At 35.1% G+C, this 27496-nt stretch overlaps 2 protein-coding genes across 2 annotated transcripts; both read left to right on the top strand.

Annotated features, from left to right (window-relative positions):
• Nucleotides 1-2387: 2387 nt before the first annotated feature.
• LOC121208022 (uncharacterized) lies at nucleotides 2388-3815 on the top strand. The gene is made up of 3 exons (XM_041078550.1): nucleotides 2388-2463; nucleotides 2515-3050; nucleotides 3153-3815. The coding sequence occupies exons 1-3, from the start codon at nucleotides 2388-2390 to the stop codon at nucleotides 3813-3815; spliced, it is 1275 nt and encodes a 424-aa protein (XP_040934484.1).
• A 292-nt stretch (nucleotides 3816-4107) lies between these two features.
• Nucleotides 4108-5346, top strand: LOC107902326 (uncharacterized). The gene has a single exon (XM_016828531.2). It carries the CDS (start codon nucleotides 4108-4110, stop codon nucleotides 5344-5346), a length of 1239 nt encoding a protein of 412 aa, XP_016684020.2.
• The last annotated feature ends 22150 nt before the right edge of the window (nucleotides 5347-27496 follow it).

Below are 27496 nucleotides of genomic sequence, written 5' to 3' on the forward strand. Positions count from 1 at the left end.
CGGATTTGGAAACAGTGGGATTTAGACACTAGGGGCATCTTCACCGAAAAGTATGGGGATATAGCTCACATGATTGCCGTCAACATAGACGAACAACTGATTCAAGCCATGGTTCGATTCTGGGACCTAGCATACCAATGTTTCACTTTCAATTAGGAAGATATGACTTCGACCATAGAAGAGTATGCTGTCTTGCTTCGCATTGACAATGTACAATTCAGCAAGATATATGTGAAAGAGCCCAAACCAATGACCTTCAAGAAAAAGTTAGTGAGGTTAACGGGAATGACTGATATGTGGGCTAAAAAACAAATAAAAAAAAAGAACGAAGTTAGTTGTGTTCCATGGTTTTTTCTGCGAGATTTAGTTCAAAACCATCCAGATATTGTGAAGAGGATGGATCTATTTGCTTTGGTCATTTATGGATTAATTGTCTTCCCAAAGGTTCTCGGACATGTAGAAGTTGCGGTAGTGGATTTCTTTGAAAGATTAAAGCAAGGGATCAACCCCGTCCCAGCTATCTTGGCCGAGACTTTTAGATCTCTAAGTGGTTGTAGGAGGAAAGGGGAAGGACGTTTTATAAGATGCGTGCAGTTACTTAATGTCTGGATTCTAAGCCATTTCTAAAAAGTGGAGCGCACACCTTTCCACATGTTTTCAAAAACATTCGCTTCATTGAAAGCTTACCTTGAGAAAGATTGGCCAAAGGATGTCACTAAACAGCATTGGGTTTCAGTTTTTCAAAACCTTCGTACCGAATATATAACCTGGAGAGCACCATGGATCCGTCCTTCAGTTCTATTATACAAATGTGGAAGCCAAGATTGGGTGCCTTTATTAGGATTATGGGGAGGAATTGGATATGTTCCGTTAATGGTTCAAAGGCAGTTTGCTTCACGACAGTTAATACCCGCTACCGGAGGATTGGCACAATCAGAGTTCGCCTTTACGGGTGAACGCTACATGAAAAGAGTTCGAGATACTGCAAAGTCTTGGAAGGAAATTCACCTAATGGAGTTAGCCCTTTATGCTGATACTATCATGCAGGATTATGACTTATGGAGAAAATGACGAGTAAATAGTCAACAAATCTCACCGACGAGTTACACTTTCCAGAATCCTTTCTCAGAAGAAATACTATCCGAGCTAGAAGTAGCGAGACATGAATTCGAACGTGAAAAAGCCAAGCTGTTACAGGATATTAGTTCTCTTCAAGAGGAAAATTACCAGCTAAAGATCGGGGTCCAAATTGAAGAATCCAAATCCATGAAAGTTCAAAAAGAAGTTGAGATCGTGAGAAATGACTTAAGGGACCTTCATTTGGAAAATAAGAAACTAAGAAACACTATAAAAAATAGTGGTTTAGGCAAGTCGTCAGCAGAATAGAAGGAAGAAATTAGCAACATCAAAGGTGGAAAGAAGAGGAAAAAGCTGTGCGTGTTATGATAGAGTTAAGGAAGAAGAATGCTGAGTATGAAACTGTGTCTGCAAAATTTGTGACTAGTTAGTCTAAACATCAAGAGCTAAGAGGGAAAGTATGAGATTTAGAAAATACACTGCAAGCTCATCAACAACAATTGGATAATCTCCTAAAGGCCCTAGAAGAAAAGAATAGTCAGTACGACCGAGACACTCACACCTACAAAAGAGCTCTCCAAGAAAAGGAATGCAACTCAGCTTTTTGATCAATGAAATTCACAAGGCGGCTATGCAAGTTGTGCAATTATCAGATGAAGCCGAAACTTTCAGTTGTCAATTCCCTCCGAGCCAAAGATCAAGCATGTCAGAGTTCTTAGAGCGAGTGAAGAAACAAGGCGATGTGGCTAGGAAATTTGTGTAACTGTTGAATAAAAAAAATGACGAAACGTTTTGTAATAGACTCTTTTGATAAATGAAATGCCTAAGTATGAGGCTATCCTGAAATCAACACCAAAATTCTTTCATATTTATTCATGTCTAACATTCATTCGTCATTTATTCAACATTCATTTGTCATTTATTCATTCATCCATTCATTGTATGTACATATCCCATAATCATTCACTGAGGTTAAAACCGTATAATCCGTAGTTGCGACACGTCAAGTCTGGAATCAAACCATGGAGGTTGAATTCAATGAGAGAATTGAAAGGATAGAAAGAAACCAAAGAGAATTGCAAGAGCAGTTGGCTAAATCACAATAAGAAACATGAGATCTGGTGGTGAGATCTCGAGAGGAATCACTCGAGCAAAAAGACCAAATGGCCAAGATAATGGAAATGATGTCAACTTTGGTTAAAGGAAAGGGGCTTATGCAGAGCCTTGACACTATGGAGCCTCAACCAAGAACTAATCATGATCAGGATCCGCTCTATCCCCCAGGATTCACTCCACCTCATGCACATGTAATGCAAAGAGAATGTCCTCAAGGAGAACCTGAAAGCTTGGAACAACGACCTGTACCCCCTGCTCATCTAGGGCAAGGTATATTCGTGTAGAACCCCGGAGCTAATCCTGCCGATTCTAATATTCCAGATTTGGATGATCCGGTAGAAATAGCCAGGTTGAAAATGGATGATCATGATGTTCAGGATAAGTATAAGAGTTTGGAAGAAAGACTCAAAGCGATAGAAGGTATTGAAGCCTTCTCTGCATTGAGTGCCAAAGAGCTCAGTTTGGTGCTCGAACTGGTTCTGCCTCCGAAATTCAAAGTACCAGATTTCAAAAAATACGATGGCATGAGATGTCCAAAAGCGCATCTTATCATGTTCTGCCGTAAGATGACTGGTTACGTGAATGAAGATAAATTACTAATACACTGTTTTCAAGATAGTTTGGTCGAATCGGCTCTTCGATGGTATAATCAGCTTAGTAGAGAAAAGATTCGATTATGGAAAGACTTAGCATCGACATTTTGTGAACAATACAAGCATGTATTTGACATGGTGCCTGATCGGCTGACTTTGCAGATGATGGAAATGAAGCCGACGGAAACTTTTAGGCAATACGTCCAAAAATGCAGGGATATCTGGGCCGAACTAGAACCCTCATTAACTAAAACTGAAATAACGGTCCTCTTCATCAACACTTTGAAAGCACCATTTTATGATAAGTTGGTAGGAAGTGCCACGAAAGATTTCACAGATATTGTAATATCCGGGGAACTTATAAAGAATGCCATCAAAAGTGGAAGGATGGAAGGTCCCGAGAGCTCAAAAAGGACAGCACCCATGAAGAAAAAAGAGGCAGAAACCCATATGGTGGGAACTGAGAGCCACCACACTTCTAATCCTTACCCAGTCCAGCCACGACCTCGATATCGCCCGCCTCCAAACTTTTATTATCCTCCCCAAAGCCCTTACTATCAAGCACCTCCTCCTTACCCCGTCTACGCCACAGATAACCAAAGACCATTTGCCATGTTCCCACCAAATACCATGCCTATTCAAAGCCAACCCAAAAATGAACAAAGACCGATAAGATCCAATCCTGAAAAACCCCACTTCATCCTAATTCCCGTGTCATACGGAGAGCTATACCTAAAACTTTTGGAAAAAAAATTAATATCCCCACATTATATGACACCCCTGAAGCCTCCATACCCAAAATTGTACGATCCTAATGCTAGTTGCATGTACCACGCTGGGAACCAAGGGCATTCTATAGAAAATTATTTGGCCTTTAAAAGGAGCGTCCAAGGTCTTATCGATGCAAGTATTTTACGATTTGATGGTGCTGGCAATATGGCTGGAAATCCACTCCCTAACCACACTGAAGGAAACGTGAGCGCGTTGACAAAAGAAGACACTGCGAAAGATTTGGGAGGTAATGGTTAAAAATGGGCTGTTCTGTCAGCCCAACAGAATTTTCAAAGAAGGAAATACAAAAAGTCAATATTTTTGTGATTTTCATGGGATCGAGGGGCATGACATCCAGTCTTGTGAATGATTCAAAAAACTACTTCAAGACATGATGGACAACAATGAAGTCGAGATCTTTAACAAAAGGGAAGAGGCAGATGAATGAGAAGTATGCACTTCTGAAAATCAATCATCAGTTTTCCCTTATAGTGCCGATCGACCATTGGTGATTTATTACGATGCAAAAAAGTAACAAGTGAAACCAAAGATGATAATTGAAGTACCATCTCCTTTCCCTTACAAAGACAACAAGGCAGTACCATGGAAATATGATGTCAACATTATCATACCTGAAGGTGAAAAATCCAAAGTCACGACCGAAAATGTTGGTGAAGTAGGACACTTTACCCGTAGCGGGAGGTGTTATTCTAAAGTGGTTGAACCAATGAAGAAGACTAATGACTTGAAGCAGAAAGGAAAGGCACCGATGCATGAGGCTGAGGTTGAACTTGAGACTCCGTTCGAACAAGAAGTTAAAAGGCCTGTGAATGAAGAGGAAGCACATGAATTCTTGAAGTTCATCAAACATAGTGAATATAACGTCGTGGAACAGTTAAGAAAACAACTGACACGAATCTCGGTATTATCCCTACTGTTGAATTCAGAACCACATCGGAATGATTTGCTGAAAGTGTTAAATCAAGCTTACGTGGCAAGCAATATATTTGTCAAAAAACTTGATAGATGGGTGAATAACCTGAACGCAGATAATTTTATTTCTTTTAGTGATGACGAAATACCGCTAAATGGTAGGGGCTTCGTAAAAGCATTACATATCACAACCCGTTGCAAGGGTTATATAATACCGAATGTGCTCATTGATAACGGGTCAGCACTCAATGTCATGCCTTTGACCACGCTTTCTAGAATTCCAATTGATCTATCTTATCTGAGGCCTTGTCACTCTACAGTAAGAGCGTTCGATGGGACAAGACGAGAGGTCATGGGAAAAATCAAAATTCCTCTAGAAGTGGGCCCTTATAAATATGACATCGAGTTTCAGGTGATGGACATCACGCCTTCGTATAATTACCTTTTCGGAAGGCCTTGGATCCACTCTGCTGGGGCAGTTCCTTCATCTCTCCATCAAAAAGTGAAGTTTATCATGGATGGTCTTTTGGTCACTGTCGTGGGTAAGGAAGACATTGTCGCATCTATCTCTGCTGATACACCATACCTCGAAGTAATCAATGATGCAGTAGAATGTTCCTTCCGTTCCTTCGAATTCATCAATGCTACGTTCGTTGCTGAAGGAAATAAAATTCCTATGCCTAAGCTGTCAAGGAATACCAAGATGGGAGTTGAGCTGACTGTGGGAAAGGGAGCCCAAGCAATGAAAGGTTTGGGAAGATATCAACAAGGGATAGTTAGAGCTCTAAAACCAGTGCCCTATAAGGCTCGATATGGTTTAGGGTTCAAACCGGATATGCGACAAAGAAGAATATAGTTGCAGAAAGATCGAGAAAGGCGGATTACAAGAGTCTTAGGGCAAGAATTAGAATGGGAGCCCATAACGTACCCTCATTTGTCAAAAACATTTACATCTGCAGGAATGATATACCCTGAACAAGATAATCCACGAAGCACGCTGTTATTAATTGAAAGGGGTCTTCAAAATATCAGTATAAATGTCATTGACAAAGGAAATGATGCAATTAAATATGTTTTAATGATACGCCCTTGTCCTCCTGGATTTGTTTTGAAAAATTGGACTGCTGTGGATCTCATTGTAGTTTCTAAGTCTTCTCCAGAGTAATGCTCAATGTTAACACTCTTCTTTTTGTGTGTCCCTAAGTAATAGTAGGGATTCTTTTGTAAGAGCTTATGATTTGCTCTTTATCATTTAAATGAACATTAATGGAGATGCATTTTGTCATGGTCTTTTCATTCTCATTAACTTCATACTTTTTCCCTCTTCTCAGAGCCTGTCATTGCATATATCTCACATCATGCAATTATGCTTGTTGGTCCCAATACTTTGATGCTCCTCTATAGTTTTCTTTTCCATTCAACTTTCAGGTGCTCAGATATCAACGATATGAACAAACCCGTTACAAATCTTGAAATCGATTTTGAGAAAGCTATTTGTTTAGGAGAGTTGGAAGCTGAGGAAAATGTTGAAGACTATGTCTCGTCTCCTGACTTACTAAGAATGGTAGAGCAAGAAGATAAACATATTCTACCTCATCAAGAATCTGTTGAGACAGTAAACTTGGGAAATAAAGAAAAAAAGCAAGAAGTGAAGATTGGGACCTACATTTCAGACAACACCAAACATGATTTGATCGCTTTGCTTCATGAGTACAAAGATGTATTTGCATGCCAGGATTGGATGATGATGTAGTGGTCCATAGACTCCCACTGAAACCATAATGCAAACCTATTCAATAGAAGCTAAGACGAATGAGACCTGAAATACTGTTAAAGATAAAAAAGAAGTCAAGAAACAATTCGATGCTGGCTTCCTACAAGTCTCCAAGTACCCACAATGGGTAGCTAACATAGTCCCAGTACCAAAGGAAGATGGCAAGGTACGAATGTGTGTAGATTATCGCGATCTGAATCGAGCAAGTTCTAAAGATAATTTTCCTTTGTCACACATCGATACATTGGTGGATAATACAGCCAAACATTCATTATTTTCATTCATGGATGGATTCTCGGGTTATAATCAGATAAAGATGGCTCCTAAATATATAGAGAAAACTACTTTCATAATAATGTGGGGAACATTCTGTTATAAGGTGATGCTGTTTGAATTAAAGAACGCTGGGGCAACATATCAGAGGGCTATGGTGATGTTGTTTCATGACATGATGCACAAATAAATAGAGGCCTATGTCGATGATATGATCACCAAATCCAAGGGGGGAAAGAGACCTCAGGCAGTTGTTCGAAAGACTGAGAAAGTTCCAGTTGAAGCTTAATCCAACCAAGTGTATTGCTAGGCTTCATCGTCAGCGAGAGAGGCATTGAAGTTGATCCAGATAAAATAAGAGCCATACAAGAACTACCACCTCCGCACACGCAAAAAGAAGTCAGAGGATTTTTAGGGAGGTTGAACTACATCGCTCGGGTCATTGCTCAACTTACCAACCAGTGTGACCCAATTTTTTTGACTCATTCGAAAACATAATCTGAAAGAGTGGAATAAGAAGTGTCAAGTGGCTTTTGACAAGATAAAACAGTATTTGTCTAGTCCCCCGGTGTTAGTACCGCCAATTCTAGGGAGACCGTTAATATTGTACCTGACTGTGTTTGAAAATTCAATGGGTTGTGTACTGGGGCAACATGATGAATCAGGGAAAAGAGAAAAGGCAATTTACTACCTCATCAAAAAGTTCACAGAGTATGAGGCAAAGTATTCGTCAATTGAAAAATTCTGTTGTGCATTGGTTTGGGTAGCTCGAAGACTCAGGCAATATATGTTGTATCATGCGACATGGTTAATTTCAAAGCTAGACCCAATAAAGTACATGATGGAATCACCTGCACTTTCAGGAAGAATAGCACGGTGGCAAATCTTACTATCAGAGTATGACATCGTCTATGTGAGCCAAAAGTCGATAAAAGGGAGTGCAATAGTTGATTTCTTAGCAACTCGAACAACGGAGGAATACGAACCATTGAGATTGATTTCCCAGATGAAGACTTGATGTGTATTACGGGAGAAGAATGTGAGTTATCCAAAGAGAAGTCACGGAAGATGAGCTTTGATGGTGCATCGAATACATTGGGGCATGGGATTGGAGCAGTCTTAGTATCACCAGAAGGGAACCATTACCCGTTCACTGCTAGACTGAATTTATTCTGCTCCAATAACATAGCAGAATATGAGGCATGTATCATGGGACTTCGTGAAGTTATTGAATGAAACGTCAAAATCTTAGAGGTGTACGGGGACTCAGCGTTGGTGATATACCAAATACGTGGAGATTGGGAAGTGAGAGATTCGAAATTAGTTAAATATAACGATCTAGTGGCAGAACTGATTAAAGAATTTAAGGAAATAACTTTTAATTACTTCCCACGAGAAGAAAACCAACTGGCTGATGCCCTGGCCACTTTGGCTTCAATGTTCAAAGCGAATAGAGAAACAGAAATAATGCCTCTGCAAATGAGCATATATGAAGTCCCTGCACATTGTTTCAGCATTGAAAAAGAGCCAGACGGACGGCCATGGTTCCATGATATCTTAGAATATGTCAAGAATCAAAAGTATCCCGAACAAGCAAATGAGAATGACAAAAGAACAATCAGAAGAATGGCAGCGGGATTTGTTCTTGATGGGGACATCCTGTACAAAAGAGGAAAAGATCAAGTGCTCTTAAGATGCGTGGATGATGTTGAAGCTAGAAAAATACTTGAAGATGTCCATGAAAGAATTTGTGGGACGCATGCCAATGGTTTCACTATGGCCAGGAAGATTATGAGACTCAGTTACTACTGGCTAACGATGGAAAGCGACTATATTAGTTATGCACAAAAGTGCCACAAATGTCAAATTTATGACGATAAAATTCATGCAGCCCCTTCATGTCATGACTTCTCTGTGACCTTTGTAACGCCCCGAACCCGAGGCCGTCGCCGGAGTCGAACACGAGGTGTTAACAGACTTCAAACCACTTAAAAAAAATTCCCAGACAAGCTGCCAGTCTGCGTACTAGTCACTTTAAAAATCATATCTTGAGTTCTGAAACTCGAAATCCAGTTCCGTAAATTTTCCCTGAAACTAGACTCATATTTCCATCCACATATTTTTTTCTAGAATTTTTGGTTGGGCCAATTAGTACAGTTTATTAGTCAAAGTCTCCCATGTTACAGGGATCGACTACACTGACCTTTGCACATTACGACTTGGATATCTCCCTGTACAGGGCTTCAATACTGATGCCGTTTATTTCTATAGAAACTAGACTCAGAGAGGAATCTATACATATATGTCTTGACTCCTAATTGTCTCTGGTTAATTTGTAATGAATTTCCAAAGTCGGAACAGGAAATCCAGAAACCGTTCTGGCCCTGTCTCACAAGAACCTGAATATCTCTTAACATACTGTCCGTATGATTGTTTCGTTACTTTCCTATGAAAATAGATTCATCAAGGTTCGTTTACATAATTTATTCACTATTTAATTCCATTCCTACTATTTTTAGTGATTTTCCAAATCTACATCACTGCTGCTGTCAGCATCTGCCTTTAAGGTAGACTTTACCTATTTCATAGTTTCCATGATTCAACTAGCCCTTTTTGCATAAATAGCACAATTTATGATAGTGATTAACCATTCCCATGGCCAATCCTTGTCAAGCATATCCACACCAAATGATTATAACATTATACTCAAACATATATAAGCCATTTTCGCATGGCTATCCAAAATTATACAAGTCCAAAGGGTCCATGACCCACAACAAACGGGTAGTCCTATACATGCCATTTCGAAGTTCAACCAAAATTGTACCAAAAAGGGGGGGGCTTTGATAGTGTAGGCGACTTCGACTTCAAAATCCCGAGTCCGATAGCTGGAGAACCAAAATCTATAAAACAGAGGATCAAAGAAACGGAGTAAGCAATTTATGCTTAGTAAGTTTTGAGCAAGGAATTCCAGCACAACAAAAGTATAGCATTCATGTAGCTAAACAGATAATTTCATATGCACAATTTTTCAATATCATACTTGCTTCACATTACCAACCCTTATGTACATACACAAAAGATCAACTTAGCCAAAGGCCGGTAGCTCGTTTATCAACTGAGCGAATACTTATTTGTAAGGGCTCAACTAAATTCAAGCACATACGAAACATACCTCAATGTTGGGATGTTTCTAGAGTATTTACTGAAATTTTTACAGCAAGATCATTCATTCCCAAATCACGTACCTTCGGAATTTAACCGGATATAGCTACTCGTTCAAATGCCTTCGGGACATAGCCCGGTTATAGTAACTCACACAATTGCCTTTGGGACTTAACCCGGATTTAGTAACTCGCACAAATGCCTTCGGGCTTAGCCCGAAATTAGTATCTCGCACAAATGCCTTCGGATCTTAGTCCGGATATGGTCACTTAGCACAAAGCCTTCGGGACTTAGCCCGGACATCATTCAAATAACCATGCACATTTAACAGTAAATCATGGCACATTCGTATTTCATTTTCGTTAACAAAACTCAAACACAAGACACTTATCATTCTTGCAATTTCGGCTCAATAGCCACACACAAAGAGCATGATTTTGATTTGCTTAAAACATGATCTAATCAAATCATAATTTAAGCTCTTTTACTCAAGAACTTACCTCGGATGTTGTCGAACGATTCCGATAGCTATTCGACCACTTTTTCCTTCCCTTTATCGGATTTAGTTCCCCTTTGCTCTTGAGCTTAATTAAACAAATAAATTGATTTAATCATTTGAGCATCGAAAAGAGGAACACAAGGCACTTAGCCCATATTTATACATTAGACATTAAAGTCACATATGTACGGAATCATGAATCAAACCCAACATTTTGGCTAATTTTCCCCCTTGGCCGAATTTTCTAAGCCAAGACAAAAGCATCAATATGCTTGCCTCTAACCGAATACATGCAACACCAATCTCCTTCCTATGGCCGAATATGCATGTCTATGTTGGGGCCGATTTCAACACTTAATACATTCTACAAGTATGGTCACTTGTATTGACTAAACACCCTTTTGTTTCAAGTTCAAAACTTGGCTAATACACACATATATACACTAGTAAAGCATCCTCTCCCTTTCCATCAATTTAACACATGCATTACTCATTAATATACAAAAATTATATTCGGCCTTAGCACACAACTTGCTAGCCGATTCTTCTCCATCTAGCAACCAATGCACATATGTGCTCACTCAAAAATGCTAAAAAGAAGATTCAAGAATCATCAATCCACCATCACATGCATCATTAACAAGCTTCATATTTAGCATGCAATGACATTAACACAAAATCTACCTAGGCCGAATATCATCCCCATGACATAGCAAAGATTTGAACCATGGGCTAATTAGAACTCAAGCTAGCAACTAAAAACATGCATGAATCTCATGGCACAACCTCAAACATACCTTGATCTAGATACAAGTATGGCCAAACCTCCTCCTAATCCTCTTCCAAACCAAACATGAAGCAAGAACTCCTTCCTCCTTCCTTTGAATTTTCGGCCAAATGAAGATGAAAAAGGATGAACAAAATTTTCTCTTTTCTTTTCTTTAACTCACGGCAATGGGGGGGGGAACAACCACACATTTTTTTTTCATCATATTCCCTTTCATTATTTTATGCCCATGCTCCTTATTTTATTTTTTTCCACCCATGATGCACCAACACAACATGTCTATGACATGTCTTGCCCATCACACTTGGTCTACCATGCTTGTCATGGCCGGCCACTACTAATTAGGGGGGAATTTGACATGCAAGTCCCCCCTTTTTATTTCATGCACTAATAGGTCCTTATGCTTCGACCTATCACATTTCAAAAATGTAGCACATAAGTCCTATTGACTAAATTCACATGCAATCGACTAAATCGAAGCTTGAAATTTTCACACATTCATAATTACATATTCTAGACAATAAATATCACATTCAAACATTTCGGTGACTCGGTTTAGCGGTCCCAAAACCACTTCTCGACTAGGGTCAATTTTGGGCTGTCACAACCTTTTTCTATGTGGGGCATGGATGTTATAGGGCCAATTTCTCCAAAAGCTTCTAATGGACACCGGTTCATTTTTGTGGTTATTGATTACTTCACAAAATGGATAGACGCCACTTCGTTTGCCAATGTGATGAAGACTGCAGTTTGCAGGTTTTTGAAAAAGGAAATCATTTGTCGATATGGTTTGCCTGAAAGAATCATTTCAGATAACACCTTGAATTTGAACAACAAGATGATGAAGGAAGTGTGTGAGCAATTTCAAATAAAGCATCATAACTCATCACCCTATCACCCGAAAATGAACGGAGCTATTGAAGCGGCCAACAAGAATATTAAGAAGATTATTGGGAAAATGACTGAAACATAAAAAGACTGGCATGAGAAGCTACCATTTGCTTTGTATGCATATCACACATCTGTGCGGACATCTACGGGAGCAACTCCTTTCTCTCTGGTTTATGGAATAGAAGCTGTGTTACCCATCGAAGTTGAGATCCCTTCTCTACGAGTCTTAATGAAGTCGAAATTAGAGGAAGCAGAATGGGTTCGAGCTCGATATGACCAGTTAAACCTCATTGAAGAAAAATGTTTAAAGGCAATTTGTCACGGACGGATGTACTAGAAGAGAATAATCATGACCCATGACAAGAAAGTACGACCAAGAGAATTCCACGAAGGAGAACTCGTGCTAAGAAAGATTCTCCCAATACAAAAAGACCTGCGAGGAAAATGGGCACCAAATTGGGAAGGACCATACATCGTAAAGAAGGTATTCTCGAGTGGAGCTTTGATTCTCACTAAGATGGATGGGAAGGAGTTACCTAATTCGGTGAATTCAGATGCTGTGAAGAAATATTATGCCTAAAAAAAGAGAGAGATTAGGATGAAAACCCAAGAGGGCGTCCTAATGAAGCAAACCGAGGCTTAAAGAGCAAGGCGGTTGAACGGTGGGTCAAACAGCGAGACTACAGTATTTAGAGCATTTTTGAAAGATCGAAATCTTCTACACAAGAATCCACACTCGAAAGGATTCTTGATTAAGAAACATGGAAGAGTTCATGTGTTGAATATCTAGAGCATTGGTATCCGTTGAATACGATACCCTTTCTCTTTATGACACTTTTTACTATCCTTGGTTAACTTTCTTTGTTTGCTACCTTTGAAATAAATAAATGTGAGGTATTCCTTTCGTCCCTACCTGACCATTTTCATGCATCTCATTTTGTGGTTTATTTAAATAATAAATAGTAAAATGACATACTCTGGACAAAAGAAATGTTGAGCATTACCCAGATGAAAATTTGATAAGTACAAGAGCCTCAAAGCAAGGACAAAGTTCAACCGGGGGGAAAAGAGTGATATCTGAGAAACATAGATTACTCGTAAAGCTTGAGGAAGGGTACAAAGCATGAAAAGAAAGTAGGCATGCAAGAGATCACCACAAAAATCATGACGAATAAGCCCAAGGCGCATAGCATAATCATGTAGGCATGCAAGCATTTAAGGCAAACATGTGCATATCATGATAACATCATGCATGACATATACAGGTGCTCTAGCAGTGCAAGAGGATGTGATGATAGTTGTACTGAATCAAGGAAAAGACACCTGAGTTCCACCAGATGACATATTTTGGTACTCTGATGTTTTAATTTCTATTTTTTAAAATCAACTCATATTGCGGGAGGTGAGTTGAGCCTCGGGTCACATGCCGAGGTATTTTCAATTCCTGTTTTTTAAAAGTCAAGTCGTATTGCGAGAGACGAGTTAAGCCTCAGGTTACACTAAGTTATTTTCAATTTCTGTTGTTTAAATTTCTATTTTTCAAAAATCAACTCATATTGCGAGAGGTGAGTTGAGCCTAGGTTCACATGCCGAGGTATTTCCAAATTCTGTTTTCAAACTATGTTTTCCAAAAAACTCAACTCATATTGCGAGAGGTGAGTTGAACTTTGGACATGCCGAGGTATTTTCAAATTCTGTTTTTCAGTTTATGTTTTCCAAAAAAATCAACTCATATTGCGAGAGGTGAGTTGAGCCTTGACTCACACGCTGAGGTATTTTCAATTTCTGTTCGTCAAAAATCAACTCATATTGCGATAGGTGAGTTGAGCCTCGGGTCACATGTCGAGGTATTTTCAATTCCTGTTTTTTAAAATCAACTCATATTGCGAGAGGTGAGTTGAGCCTCAGGACATGTTGAGGTAATTTTAATTTCTGTTCATCAAAAAAATCAACTCATATTGCGAGAGGTGAGTTGAGCCTCGGCTCACATGTTGAGGTATTTTCAATTTCTGTTTTCAAAAATCAACTCATATTACGAGAGGTGAGTTGAGCCTCAAGACACGTTGAGGTATTTTCAAATTCTGTCTTTCAAAAAATCAACTCATATTGTGAGAGGTGAGTTGAGCCTCAGGACACGCTGAGGTAATTTTAATTTTTGTTCCTCAATTTATGTTTCAAAAAAATCAGCTCATATTGCGAGAGGTGAGTTGAGCCTCAGGACACGCTAAGTTATTTTTAATTTCTGTTTTTCATCAAAATCAACTCATATTGCGAGAGGGTCACGGGCCAAGTAAAGAATAAAGATTGGAGTTGATCGAAGACACCAGATTTTGTCTCTTTGAAGTTGCAGTGGAGCTGATCGAGGATATCAGATCTTGCCTTTCTGAAGTTGCAGAAGAGAAGACCACAAACCTTATCTCACTGAAGCGGTAGAAGAGAAGATTGAAGTTGTAGATCTTATCTTTCTAAAGTTACAGTGAAGCAGATCGAAGCCACAAATCTCATATCCTTGAAGTTACGTTGGAGTAGATTGAAGCTACAAGGCATATCTCTGAAGTTGCGGTGGAGTGGATCAAAGCAACAAGATACAGTGGACTGGAATAAGATTACTTGAAAAGAAAAGCACCAAGGCAAGTCAAAACTCAGCAAGACCGGGCAAATTTGGTCTTCCTTGAAAGTCTTTGCTCTATTCTCGTTGCACGACAATAAGCAAAGAGGGGCAGCTGTAGAAGCCCAAATTAGCATGGGCCTTTTACAAAAATAGACCATTACAACTAAAATTAAACCCATACAAATAAACCCAAAACCAAACCCAAATTTAACCCAATTCAAATCCAAAAAGCCCCCCCAAAAAAAACCTAACTACCTAGCCCAAGCCCAATTAGCCCATTAGTCAAACTAGGGTTTCAGAAAAGCTGAAACCCTAGCCACCTAGCCACCAGCCGTCACTGACCTGTAGCACTTGCTCCATCGCCACTGTCTCCATCAGCCACTTGCACCATCTCATCGTCCACTTGCCTGCAACAAAAAAAGACAGAAAGTAATAGAAAAAAGCTTTTAAAAATGGCTATAAAAGTCAAATCTAAACATTTGTAAGAGGGGGATTTTTTTATGAATACAAGAAAATATTCTAAATACCAACAGTAGATCTAAAGTAAGAAATCCAACCCAAATCAGAGAGCAAAAGCATTAGCAGCCAGATCTGAACATCGAAGGCGATTCCATCGTTTTTCCATTTGTTTATTTAAAATCTATTTTCTAATCTACATACACTTATTTATAAAAGCACACATATTTTTTAAAAAATAATAAAAAATCAAAAAATAATAAAAAATAAAAATACCTTTTTTTATTTTTTTAACTTTCACGGTGGCCGGCGAAGGCGACGACAGTGGCCGACGGCGGTCTGGTGACCGGATGGTGGCCGGCTCTCTGGTCGGAAATCGCAGGAGAGAGGGCAGAGAGCTTTTAAGTTTTTTTTTTTTTTGAAATCTAAGGAAAAATGAAGTTTTTGGGGAAAATTGAGCTATTTATATAGCACCCAAAACGACGTCGTTTTGGACTTAAGCCCCAATGCCAAAACGACGTCGTTTTGATCATACCCGATCCGTTCGACCCGACCCGCCTCAGGATCCGCATGTTTTTTGAAAAAGAGGAATTTGCGCGTGCGGTTCTTCCGCTTTTTCAAGCTTTTGCAATCAAGTTTTTTTTTAAAAAAAAATTTGCCCAGTGAAGTTGTCGCGGATTTCGTTTAGTCCCGTACCAGGTGCTGCGTTTTGAAGGGAAGGGAAAATTTCCTTTTTGGTCCTGCTCTATTTTCGCGCATTGCAATAAGGCCCTGTTTCCCATTTTTATTTCTAATTGCACCCCAAGAACTCTGTTTTGATTCTGATTTCGTCCTTTTTGCCATTTTTATTTTTAAATATTGTTTGTAATATTATATTTTTGCTATTATCTATTATTATCATATTTATTATTATTTTCTATCCTATATATTTATATATTTTCTTTTTAGTATCAATTATATTATTATTACTTTCCTTTTATTATTATCTTTAACATATCGTTATTCTTTTAATATTATTATTAATTATTATATTATATTTAATAATCTTTTGATGTTCTTCTAAAATCGTATATATATATTTTTTTATCTGCTATTATTATTTACTACTTTATATTTAATATTATTATATCATATTTGTTTTTGTATTTTATTATTATTAGTATTACTATTATTATTATTATTATTATTGTTAATATTAGTGTATATTTTTATATGTATATACTATTACTATATATCTATTTATGTAGCATTATTAATGGTTGTTTTTACTATTATTATTAGTCCTAATATATATTATGTATACATTTTTTAAATACTATATTATATATATTTTAATACCATATTATGTACATATTATTATTATATCTATTTTATCCCTATTATATTTATTATTAATATTAGTATATATTTTATTATGCGTGTATATATATACTTTTATATATAGTATTATTTTATATATCATTATATTTATTATTATACTTATTATTTTCACTATTGTCCCTTATTATTTTATTTTAATATTATTATGTATTATTTGGTATACATATATCTTTTTGTACATATTGTTATTTTTTTATTACACATATATTATTTTATTATGGTATTAATACATTTTTACTTTTTTCTTTTATTGTAAATATTATTTATTATTACTCTAATATCCTAATATTATGTTATAATATTTTATTAATCAACTCATTATTTTGCATCGTTTATTTACTTATGAATTTTTGTTACAATAACATCATCAATTTTTTTATCATTATTTTAGAAACATTTTTTATTTTAATAAATAAGGCAACGTACCGATTTTAACATTAAGTCTGTGATTTCATCGCTATGTTGGGTGAATCACGTTGGCTCGTGTTAAAAACGGGACATCCTTCAAAGAAACCAAAAACTTGAAATTTCTCGTGTTTTGGTCGGATCATGATTAAATGTTACATTGAACTCGCATTTTTGAAAATTAAGACAACACATGTTTAACGAGATACCAATTTTGGGCGTCACGAGGGTGCTAATACCTTCCTCGTGTGTAACCGACTCCCAAACCCTATTTTTTCTCTGGCTTTTGACGTAGACCTAAACTCAGCCTTCTTTTTGTTTAAAAAAATAAATTTTCTTTTAAAAAAGAGGATTTATTAGGTGTCCGATCACACCTAGGAAAAAGGATCAGTGGCGACTCCCTTTTTTAATAAAATCGAAAGTCAGTTTTCAAATTTTCAATAAATCGCCTCAATTAGCGGCCAAGCAAAATTTTTACGTCGCTACAAAGGTAACCCAGTTCTAAAGTAACATGACTAACAGTTGAAATCTAACTATTTGTGAAACTATCCATCAAATTTATTAATTTACACTAGAACCTGCTTAAATAGAAAGTTTTTCTAATTTAATACCCATAATTATCATGGAACTTAACCTTTAATATTTCTGGATGTGACACTTATGGACCTCCTTAGAAAGTTGTTCAAGTGGGCACTACAAAGATTTAAAGGCATGTTCACAATTGAGGAGTGTTTACACTTAAAAAGTGAGTGCCCTACTATCCTGAAGAGAATAGGGAGTTAGGGACCTCCTTAGTGCAGTGAATGGTTGAGGGCGTAGAGGGTTGACACTCTTCTGTTAAGAGCGAATGATCAAGTAAAGTATTTTCTAAGTGAAGTCAATCAAGAGATCAATGTTGGCTATGCTGCTGACACACATCCTATTGGTGGAGGGTATAAATAACAAGTTTTAATAATTAAACAAAAAATAAGAAATATACTCAACTAAAATGTTTTTATCTTTTTTAATGGTAAATGAAAAGTCTATTTAACTCGTATCAATTCTTGTAAACCATAAAGAAAGTAAATGTAAATAATTATTTTTACTTCATTTATTTTTATGATAAAAAAGCTAGAAATAAACTTAAAAATTCTTCACATTAAAAAAAAAAGAAAAACAAAAAGCTTTTAAAATTGTAAATCTTTTAAGTTTTAAATGAAAACAAAAACTAAAATAAAAAAGGCTTTAAGAAAATTTATCATCCAAAGTTTTATTATGTGAAATACTACAATATAATTTACTGTAGAGAAAGTTAATAAAAACTTCTTCGTAAAAAAGGTAGATTTTGAAATGAAGGTAAATAAAAATAGATAACAAATTTTGAAATAAGATTAAATATTGGATACTTTATAATTTATTGAGATGTATTTGTTGAGGGTGCGTAAAAAATAATATATTAGTTAAAATTTTTGGTTATTATCAATTAATATTATTAATTAGAAAAAAAATATATAAAATATTATTTAAGTTTGATATAACTATTTTTTATTTTATGTATGCAATAAATCAATTTTACCTTTATACACTTTAAGGATTTGGAAAAGGAAAATGTCTGTTTGAACATTATTTATCTCAATAAACATATTTTAATCCTATAGACTTAAAAGAATTGAAAACTTAAAAGTTTGTTTACCCTTATTTATTTGATAAGAGATTGTATGAAAATGTGATTTCACGTTATCCTTATCCCTTTCAAATAATAGAATAATAAATTAGATTTTTCTTCATGATTTTTAGTATTTTTAGTTGGATTTAAACTGAACTAAGACTCAACTGGGTTTGGCTACATTTTTTATAATAAAAAAAATGGTTAGATGAACATGTACAATGTAACACCCCTTACCCGTATCCAAGGCCGGAACAGGGTACGAGGCATTACCAGACTTAACCATATACATAGACGAAAACCGGGCCATAAAATTTCATTTAATTTAAAACTTTTCGAACACATGCATAGACTCATATTTAAAGACATATAACATGGCATAAATGAGCACTTACACATCCATAATCATGCAATAACATGTCATTCAATTTAAACATATTTGCTTACCATCCTATATATAATATACATTCTTACATTAACTAGAACTAGACATGCTAAATTTTATTCTCATTTAATACCATCATAATGTAGTTACCAATTTGTCCATTAAACATCCATATTCAAGGCAACATTACTCATTTCCATTTAATTCATGATCCACTGGCTTGCATTTAACTTACCTGATGTTTTACCAATCATGCATAACAAACAAAGTTAACTATATCATCACATCAAAACATAAGACATGGCATGATTAATTAAACTTATAAACCATAATGGATAAGGACCACATCTCATGATCATATACGATAACTCAATGCAGACTAATACGTATGGTCCAAGTCATAATAATAATACATATCATAAACCAACTTCCTATACATGCCACTCACTTGATATTTCTAATATTTGAATTAATTCTCCCAAAAATGATAGTTTGATAGTGTGATTTTTCCTCCGACGATCTCCAACCCCGAGCCGACCTGCCAATACTAAAGAAATAGAGAGGATGGGTAAGCTTTACGCTTAGTAAGTCCATATGAAATTAATAAGCAATTACTAACATGCTTTTCAAGATAAAACGCTATAATTGTACAATTACACATGTTCAGGTTAAGCTGTTTTATCGAGTTACATTTACTAAATCATTCATATCTGGAGCTAAAAAACTCAAAATTTATTTTTGTTAATTTTCCTTAAAACTAGACTCATATACCTTTCTCCCATAAAATTTCCAGAATTTTTGGTCTAGCCAATTAGTACAGTTTATTCATTAAAACTTCCCCTATTTTGTTGTCCAACAGTTCTGACCTCTCTTCACAAAAAATTATTTATCTCATATTTCGGGACTCGAATGATGTTCATGTCCATTCCTCCTGAAAATAGACTCATTGAGGATTCTATTCATATAAATTATAACTCATAGTTTTTTTTTTTACAATTTTAAATGATTTTTTCAAGTTAGAACAGGGGATCTCAAATTCATTCTGACACTGTCTCACAAAAATTAGAATATAACATAATATAGAACACTTTTTCTCCCCATGTTTCTTTTATATGAAAATAGTCTCATTAATATTTAATTATATAATTTTTTTTGAAATTTAATTCAACTTACACAAATTTTGGTGAATTTTCAAAGTCACGCAACTGCTACTGTCCAACACTGTCTTACTACTAAAATTCACTCTTACATAATTTCACTTAATCTATTTTGTCTTATCGAAGTTCACTCAAATGTCGAGCACATTGCTCATAATTTTCATAAACATATACCTGCACTTATTCATCATATAATCATGTTCACATGTATTTTTACTTAATCGATTTTCCCGTTGAAATCTTCGGAATAATGACTGATATTCAGTTGTCTGCACATATTTTCACACTTGTAGACAAGGTTATCTGGTACGCATAGTAGCCTGCACTTAGTACTACACATGCGACCAATTATCTGGTACACGTAGTAGCCTACACTTAGTACTACACACGTGACCTAACCATCTGATACACGTAATAGCCTGCACTTAGTACTACACACGTGATCAAAGTTATCGGGTACGCATAGTAGCCTGCACTTAGTACTACACATGCGATCAATTATCCGGTACACGTAGTAGCCTGCACTTAGTACTACACACGTGACCTCACTATAGATCATTCGTATCGTTTCTATTCCGAAGGCTCAACCGGGAAATTTCTCACTTTCCAACATGTTACAAATTTATTCATAGTCCTTTTTCAATTTGTAATTTACTACAAAAAATCATTCTATAGGTAGCCACATTTCATATGATAATAAAATATAATAAAATAAAAAGAATCGATAAATTATTTAAGTACAAACTTGTCGAAATCTCATCAGGTACAACCGTGTAGCAATTCATACAACCCATGTAATAGTAATTTAACATTCAATTCATGTAACAATAATTTGTCATTCAATTTCACATTACATAACAAGCATCACATTTTCCATATCATATACACCCATCCATCAACTTCTCCTAAACATATTAAATCATACAATTTATGTCATAACAATAGAAAATTACAATTCAAGTATGGTATTGCATTATTATTAACACACGAACTTACCTCGTATACGAAAATGACCATTTTTACCATTTTGTCCACAACTTGGTATTTTGCCGATTTTAGCTCGAATTTCAATTTTCCTTGCTCTATCACTACAAATATAGCCTAATTAGGACTCACATTATTCAAATTGACCCAAAATCATATTTTGGAAAAATTACAATTTTGCCCCTAAACTTTGTCAAAATTACATTTTTGCCCATAGGCTCGTAAATTAAACTCCATTCTATTTTCTTATGTTTTATGTCATGCTGATCCTTTTTTCCCTTCTATAGCAACATGAAATTCACACTCTAACATGTACTTAAGAACATTAGGTATTTTTACCGATTATATCGCTTTACTAGTTTTCACGTAAATTCGCTTAGTAAAAGTTGTTTAACACAATTTCAAGCATCATATTCTACCATAAAACATCAAAATAAACACATTTCACCTATGGGTATTTTTCCAAATATAAACCCTAGGTTAAATTATTGCTAGAATAAGCTTAATCAAGTTACCGGGATTTCAAAAATGTAAAGAACTTTAAAAATGGGGCTAAGAAGCACTTACAATCGAGCTTGGTAGTTTGAAAAAACCTTAAACATGGCTGCAAATGGTTGAATGAAGAAGATGATAGTTAATCTAGCTTATTTTCCTTTTTAATTCTTTTAATTATTAGTTTACCAAAATACCCCTAATTTAAAAATATTTTATTACACCCATTTCATGTCTATTTTTGTCCAGCAATTAACCAATGGTCTAATTACCATTTAAGGACCCTCAATTTAAAATTTCATAACAATTGGATACCTCTAGTATGTAGAACTCAACTTTTACACTTTTTACGATTTAGTCCTTTTGACTAAATTAAGTGCCCGAATGTCAAAATTTTCGAACAAAATTTTCAAAAAATTATTCCATGAAATCTTAGACCATAAAAATATAATAAAAATAAAATTTTCATAGTCGAATTTGTGGTCTCGAAACCACTATTCCGACTAGACCCAAAATCAGGGTGTTACAACTCTCCCCCCTTTAGGGATTTTCGTACCCGAAAGTCTTACCGGAAAAGTGATCTTCACTTAGATTCCTCAATCTCATACTTGATACCAAAGTACCTTCACTCAGGCGGTGCCTCCAATACATCTTTTTAATTTCTAATATGATTTGAAAGCTTATGGACTCAACTCCCAATTGTTCTTAAATTTTCAAAGGCTTCTCAGTTTCTCATGATATCATGACATAAAACCCTGATCTCAATTTGGTTTATGGAGACTAGAATTCGAAGAAATCCAACAATCAAAGGGACCTGCACTATTCTGAAATAACCATACAGATTTTCATCATCGATAAATCACAATCCAATAATATCTTAATCAAATTACAGTACACGTCTTACTCTCTGATTAAATAGGCAAATTTTCACTGTGAGCTTCGTACAGTTCCTTCTGAATAAGCCTCGGAATAATAATACCATGAATCAGATCCAATCTGAAATTCAACATCAGAAGTCAATCCTCACTGTACTCTTTTAGTTTACTACTCACTATCATATTTTCCTTATTTTCTTGAAACACATCACCCTTCATACCACAGTGCATTACTAAAAATTAGGAAATATTTACTCAATGCAGACTAGTCCAGTTCAGACGCTTTGGTTAGCAATATTCTCATCTGTCCAAATCTTTCTAACATGTAGTAAACTTTTCAGCTTTCGCAAGATGAAAACTTTATCATTCTTAGTAGCTTTAACTCATATCAAAATTTTCTAAGAGATATACACTTCTCGTTCAGACTATTTTCCTTTTACCCGTAAAGAAATGAAATTCTATTATCAGATTTGGGAAAAATGATCCTGACATAATTGTCATATGAAATCTTTCAAATAAATAATTCACACAGATTAAACACTCGAGCCAGTTTAAACACCGTTGAATGACATTTCAAGTAATCCTTTCTTCTAGTTATTAAACAATTCATCATGCAGTCCTTTACTATTCATTCCTTACGCTAATCAAAACCATCTCAATTGCATTAGCTCAAGAACCAAAATATCTCAATTGAAGAGATTAACTATAATTGACTTACTTGAGAGAAGTAATCCACCATACCAATTGAAACTCACGGTTTTATCACTTATTCCTTCACTGTTGTCAAATCCTTACATGAAAATTTGAGAAATTCCAATACTAAAATCACCACATTACCAAGATCAAATCGGAAGTATAGTCATGCTTGTCATGATTATCATGAGCTAAAAAACGCACTTCGAACATAAGTCATAATTGACAAATTATGGAATAAAGATAACAAGAAAACCGAATAAAAAAATCTAAGATACGATACCATGCCGAAAAATCGAAAACCAAACTTATAGGAAAATATGAAAGATCTCGAAAATTCCTCAGATAAAAGAAATCCAGAAGAAAACATCATTTAATTCCACTAGAATCAAATATAACAAAAACAATGTATCTTCCCATACATATATATCAAATAGAGCATCAAGTAGAAGAAATAGTATCATAATATCATACCTATCCTCTCATCAATTCTTATCAGACGAAATGTAATAAAATGCCTGAGGAAATACAGCAATACAAATTATAAACCAGTCAGACTACCAATGCTTCTATCTAACATCAAGATTAGAAAACATTCCCATATAACAAGAATTTCTTCAAAAGATCAACAGCTATAGAAATTTTTCTGAGAACGGATAAGTACATAGAATATTTCAGAAGAAACTGTTAAATCTGTTCAGCCGTAACTGTCACACTCAGATATTACACATTTCAAATATTATTTCCCACAACTAGTTCTGCCGTCACAAATTTCATGTTAGACCTTTCACTAAAAAAGACCAGTTCTGAATAAATTTTGATTTACACTTTTCTCGACCTTGTACCTAAGTAATTCAATTTACCAAAATAAATTCATTCTCTAACTGGGACAATGCATAGCTCCAATAATCTTTATGTCAACTTGATACTTTTCTAGCTCTGACATTACTTATCAACTCATTCTCAATCTCTAATCATACTTATAATTATTCTATCATTGAACTCTTTGGTTTTTCAACCGGGAACTTATTCAGTACAAATCTCATGAATTTCCATTATAAGCACCACTTCGATAAGGGAGAGGGGTTGTAGGGCCTCTGACTCGACTTTCTTATACATATACATATGACACAACTTTCATCATCATAGCAACATCGTCAAAATCATGTCATTCATTTCAGGAAACACAACATTCATGTTGGTTTACACCAATCTTCCAATTATCCTATTCAACTTGTCAAGTAAGCCAAGTACACTACATCATATGAGCATTAAGCCAATATAGAAATTTATCACAACATAAACTTTCATATCACGTGTTATCACATATATATCATAAAATTTTATTCATATTTTTTTGAACCGAGACTTATCATAATCATAATTTTACTCAAATACCTCCAATCACCTTGAACATGGTCGGTGCAGCTCAGTTGGAGAGGACCTTTGTCTAAATAAGACGGTGCTCTTACGCGTCGGGAGACATCACACTATCACGGATCTGTGGAATGTATAACTAGACTTTTACACATGCTAGGTTAGTCTGAGAATCGACTAAACCATAGCTCTGATACCATCAAAAGTTGTAACACCCTGATTTTGGGCCCAGTAGAAATAGTCTTTTTGGGACCACAAATTCGACGATGAAAATTTTATTTTTATTATATTTTTATGGTCTAAAATTTCACGGGATAATTTTGTGAAAATTTTGTTCGAAAATTTTGATATTCGGACACTTAATTTAGTCAAAAGGACTAAATCGTAAAAAGTGCAAAAGTTGAGTTCTACATACTAGAGGTGTCCAATTGTTATGAAATTTTAAATTGAGGGTCCTTAAATGGTAATTAGACCATTGGTTAATTTATGGACAAAAATAGACATGAAATGGGTGTAATAAAATATTTTTAAGTTAGGGGTATTTTGGTAAACTAATAATTAAAAGAATTAAAAAGGAAAATAAGGCAAATTAACTATCATCTTCTTCATTCAACCGTTTCTACCAGCAGCAGCTATGGTTAAGGTTTGTTCAAACTCCCAAGCTCGATTGTAAGTGCTCCTTAGCCCCGTTTTTAAAGTTCTTTACATTTTTGAAATCCCGGTAACTTGGTTAAGCTTATTCTAGCAATAATTTAACCTAGGGTTTATATTTGGAAAAATACCCATAGGTGAAATGTGTTTATTTTGATGTTTTATGGTAGAATATGAAGCTTGAAATTGTGTTAAACAACTTTTACTAAGCGATTTTATGTGAAAACGAGTAAAACGATATAATCGGTAAAAATACCTAATGTTCATAAGTACATGTTAGAGTGTGAATTTGATGTTGCTATAGAAGGGAAAAAGGATCAGCATGTCATAAAAAATAATAAAATAGAATGAATTTTAATTTACGAGCCTAGGGGCAAAAATGTAATTTTGACAAAGTTTAGGGGAAAAATTGTAATTTTTCCAAAATATGATTTTGGGTCAATTTGAATAATGTGAGTCCTAATTAGGCTATATTTGTAATGATAGAGCAAGGAAAATTAAAATTCGGGCTAAAATCGGTAAAATACCAAGTTGTGGACAAAATGGTAAAAATGGTCATTTTCGTATACGAGGTAAGTTCGTGTGTTAATAATAATGCAATACCATACTTGAATTGTAATTTTCTATTGTTATAGCATAAATTGTATGATTTAATATGTTTAGGAGAAGTTGATGGATGGTGTATATGATATGGAAAATGTGATACTTGTTGTGTCATGTGAAATTGGATGGCAAATTATTGTTACATGAATTGAATGTTAAATTACTATTACATGGGTTGTATGAATTGCTACACGGTTGTACCTGATGAGATTTCAACAAGTTTGTACGTAAAGAATTTATCGATTCTTTTTATTTTATTATATTTTGTTATCATATGAAATGTGGCTGCCTTTAGAATGATTATTTGTTGTAAATTACAAATTGAAAAAGAACTATGAATAAATTTGTAACATGTTGGAAAGTGAGGAATTTCCCGGTTGAGCCTTCAGAATAGAAACGATACGAATGATCTATAGTGAGGTCACGTGTGTAGTACTAAGTGTAGGCTACTACTTGTACCGGATAATTGGTCGCATGTGTGGTACTAAGTGCAGGCTACTACATGTATCAGATGGTTAGGTCACGTGTATAGTACTAAGTGCAGGCCACTACATGTACCGAATAATTGGTCGAATGTGTAGTACTAAGTGCAGGCTACTATGTGTACCAAATAACCTTGTCTACAAGTGTGAAAATATGTGCAGGCAACTGAGTATCAGTTATTATTCCGAAGAGTTGAACGGGAAAATTGATTAAGTAAAAATACATATGAACATGATTATATGATGAATAAGTACAAGTATATGTTTATGAAAATTTTGAGCAATGTGCTCGATAAGAGTTCTATATTATGTGATATTCTAATTTTTGTGAGACTGTGTCAGAATAAATTCGAGATCCCCTGTTCTAATTTGGAAAAATCATTAAAAATTGTAAAAAAAAAAATTATGAGTTATAATTTATATGAATAGAATCCTCAATGAGTCTACTTCCAGGAGGAATGGACGGGAACATCATCCGAGTCCTGAAATATGAGATAAATAACTTTTAGTGAAGAGAGGTCTGAACTATTGGACAACGAAACAGGGGAAACTTTAATGAATAAACTATACTAATTGGCTAAACCAAAAATTTTGGAAATTTTATGGGAGAAAGCTATATGAGTTTAGTTTCAAGGAAAATTAACAAAACTAAATTTTGAGTTTTTTAGCTCTAGATATGAATGATTTAGTAACTGTAACTTGATAAAACAGCTTAACTTGAACATGTGTAATTGTACAATTATAGTGTTTTATCTTGAAAAGCATGTTAGTAATTGCTTATTAATTTCATATGGACTTACTAAGCGTAAAGCTTACCCATCCTCTCCATTTCTTTAGTATTGGCAGGTCGGCTCAGGGTTGGAGATCGTCAGAGGCAAAATCACACTATCAAACTATCATTTTTGGGAGAATTAATTCAAATATTAGAAATATCAAGTGAGTGGCATGTATAGGAAGTTGGTTTGTGATATGTATTATTATTATGACTTTGACCATACGTATTAGTCTGCATTGCATTATCGTATATGATCATGAGATGTGGTCATTATCCATTATGGTTTGTAAGTTTAATTAATCATGCCATGTCCTATGTTTTGATGTGATGATATAGTTAACTTTGTTTGTTATGCATGATTGGTAATACATAAGGTAAGTTAAATGCAGGCTAGTGGATCATGAATTAAATGGAAATGAGTAATGTTGCCTTGAATATGGATGTTTAATGGACAAATTGGTAACTACATTATGATGGTATAAAATGAGAATAAAATTTAGCATGTCTAGTTCTAGTTAATGTAAGAATGTATATTATATACAATATGGTAAGCAAATATGTTTAAATTGAATGACATGTTATTGCATGATTATGGATGTGTAAGTGCTCATTTATGCCACGTTATATGTCTTTAAATATGAGTCTA

This window comes from Gossypium hirsutum, chromosome A10 (genome assembly GCF_007990345.1).
Source record: "Gossypium hirsutum isolate 1008001.06 chromosome A10, Gossypium_hirsutum_v2.1, whole genome shotgun sequence".
Taxonomy (NCBI): Eukaryota; Viridiplantae; Streptophyta; class Magnoliopsida; order Malvales; family Malvaceae; genus Gossypium; species Gossypium hirsutum.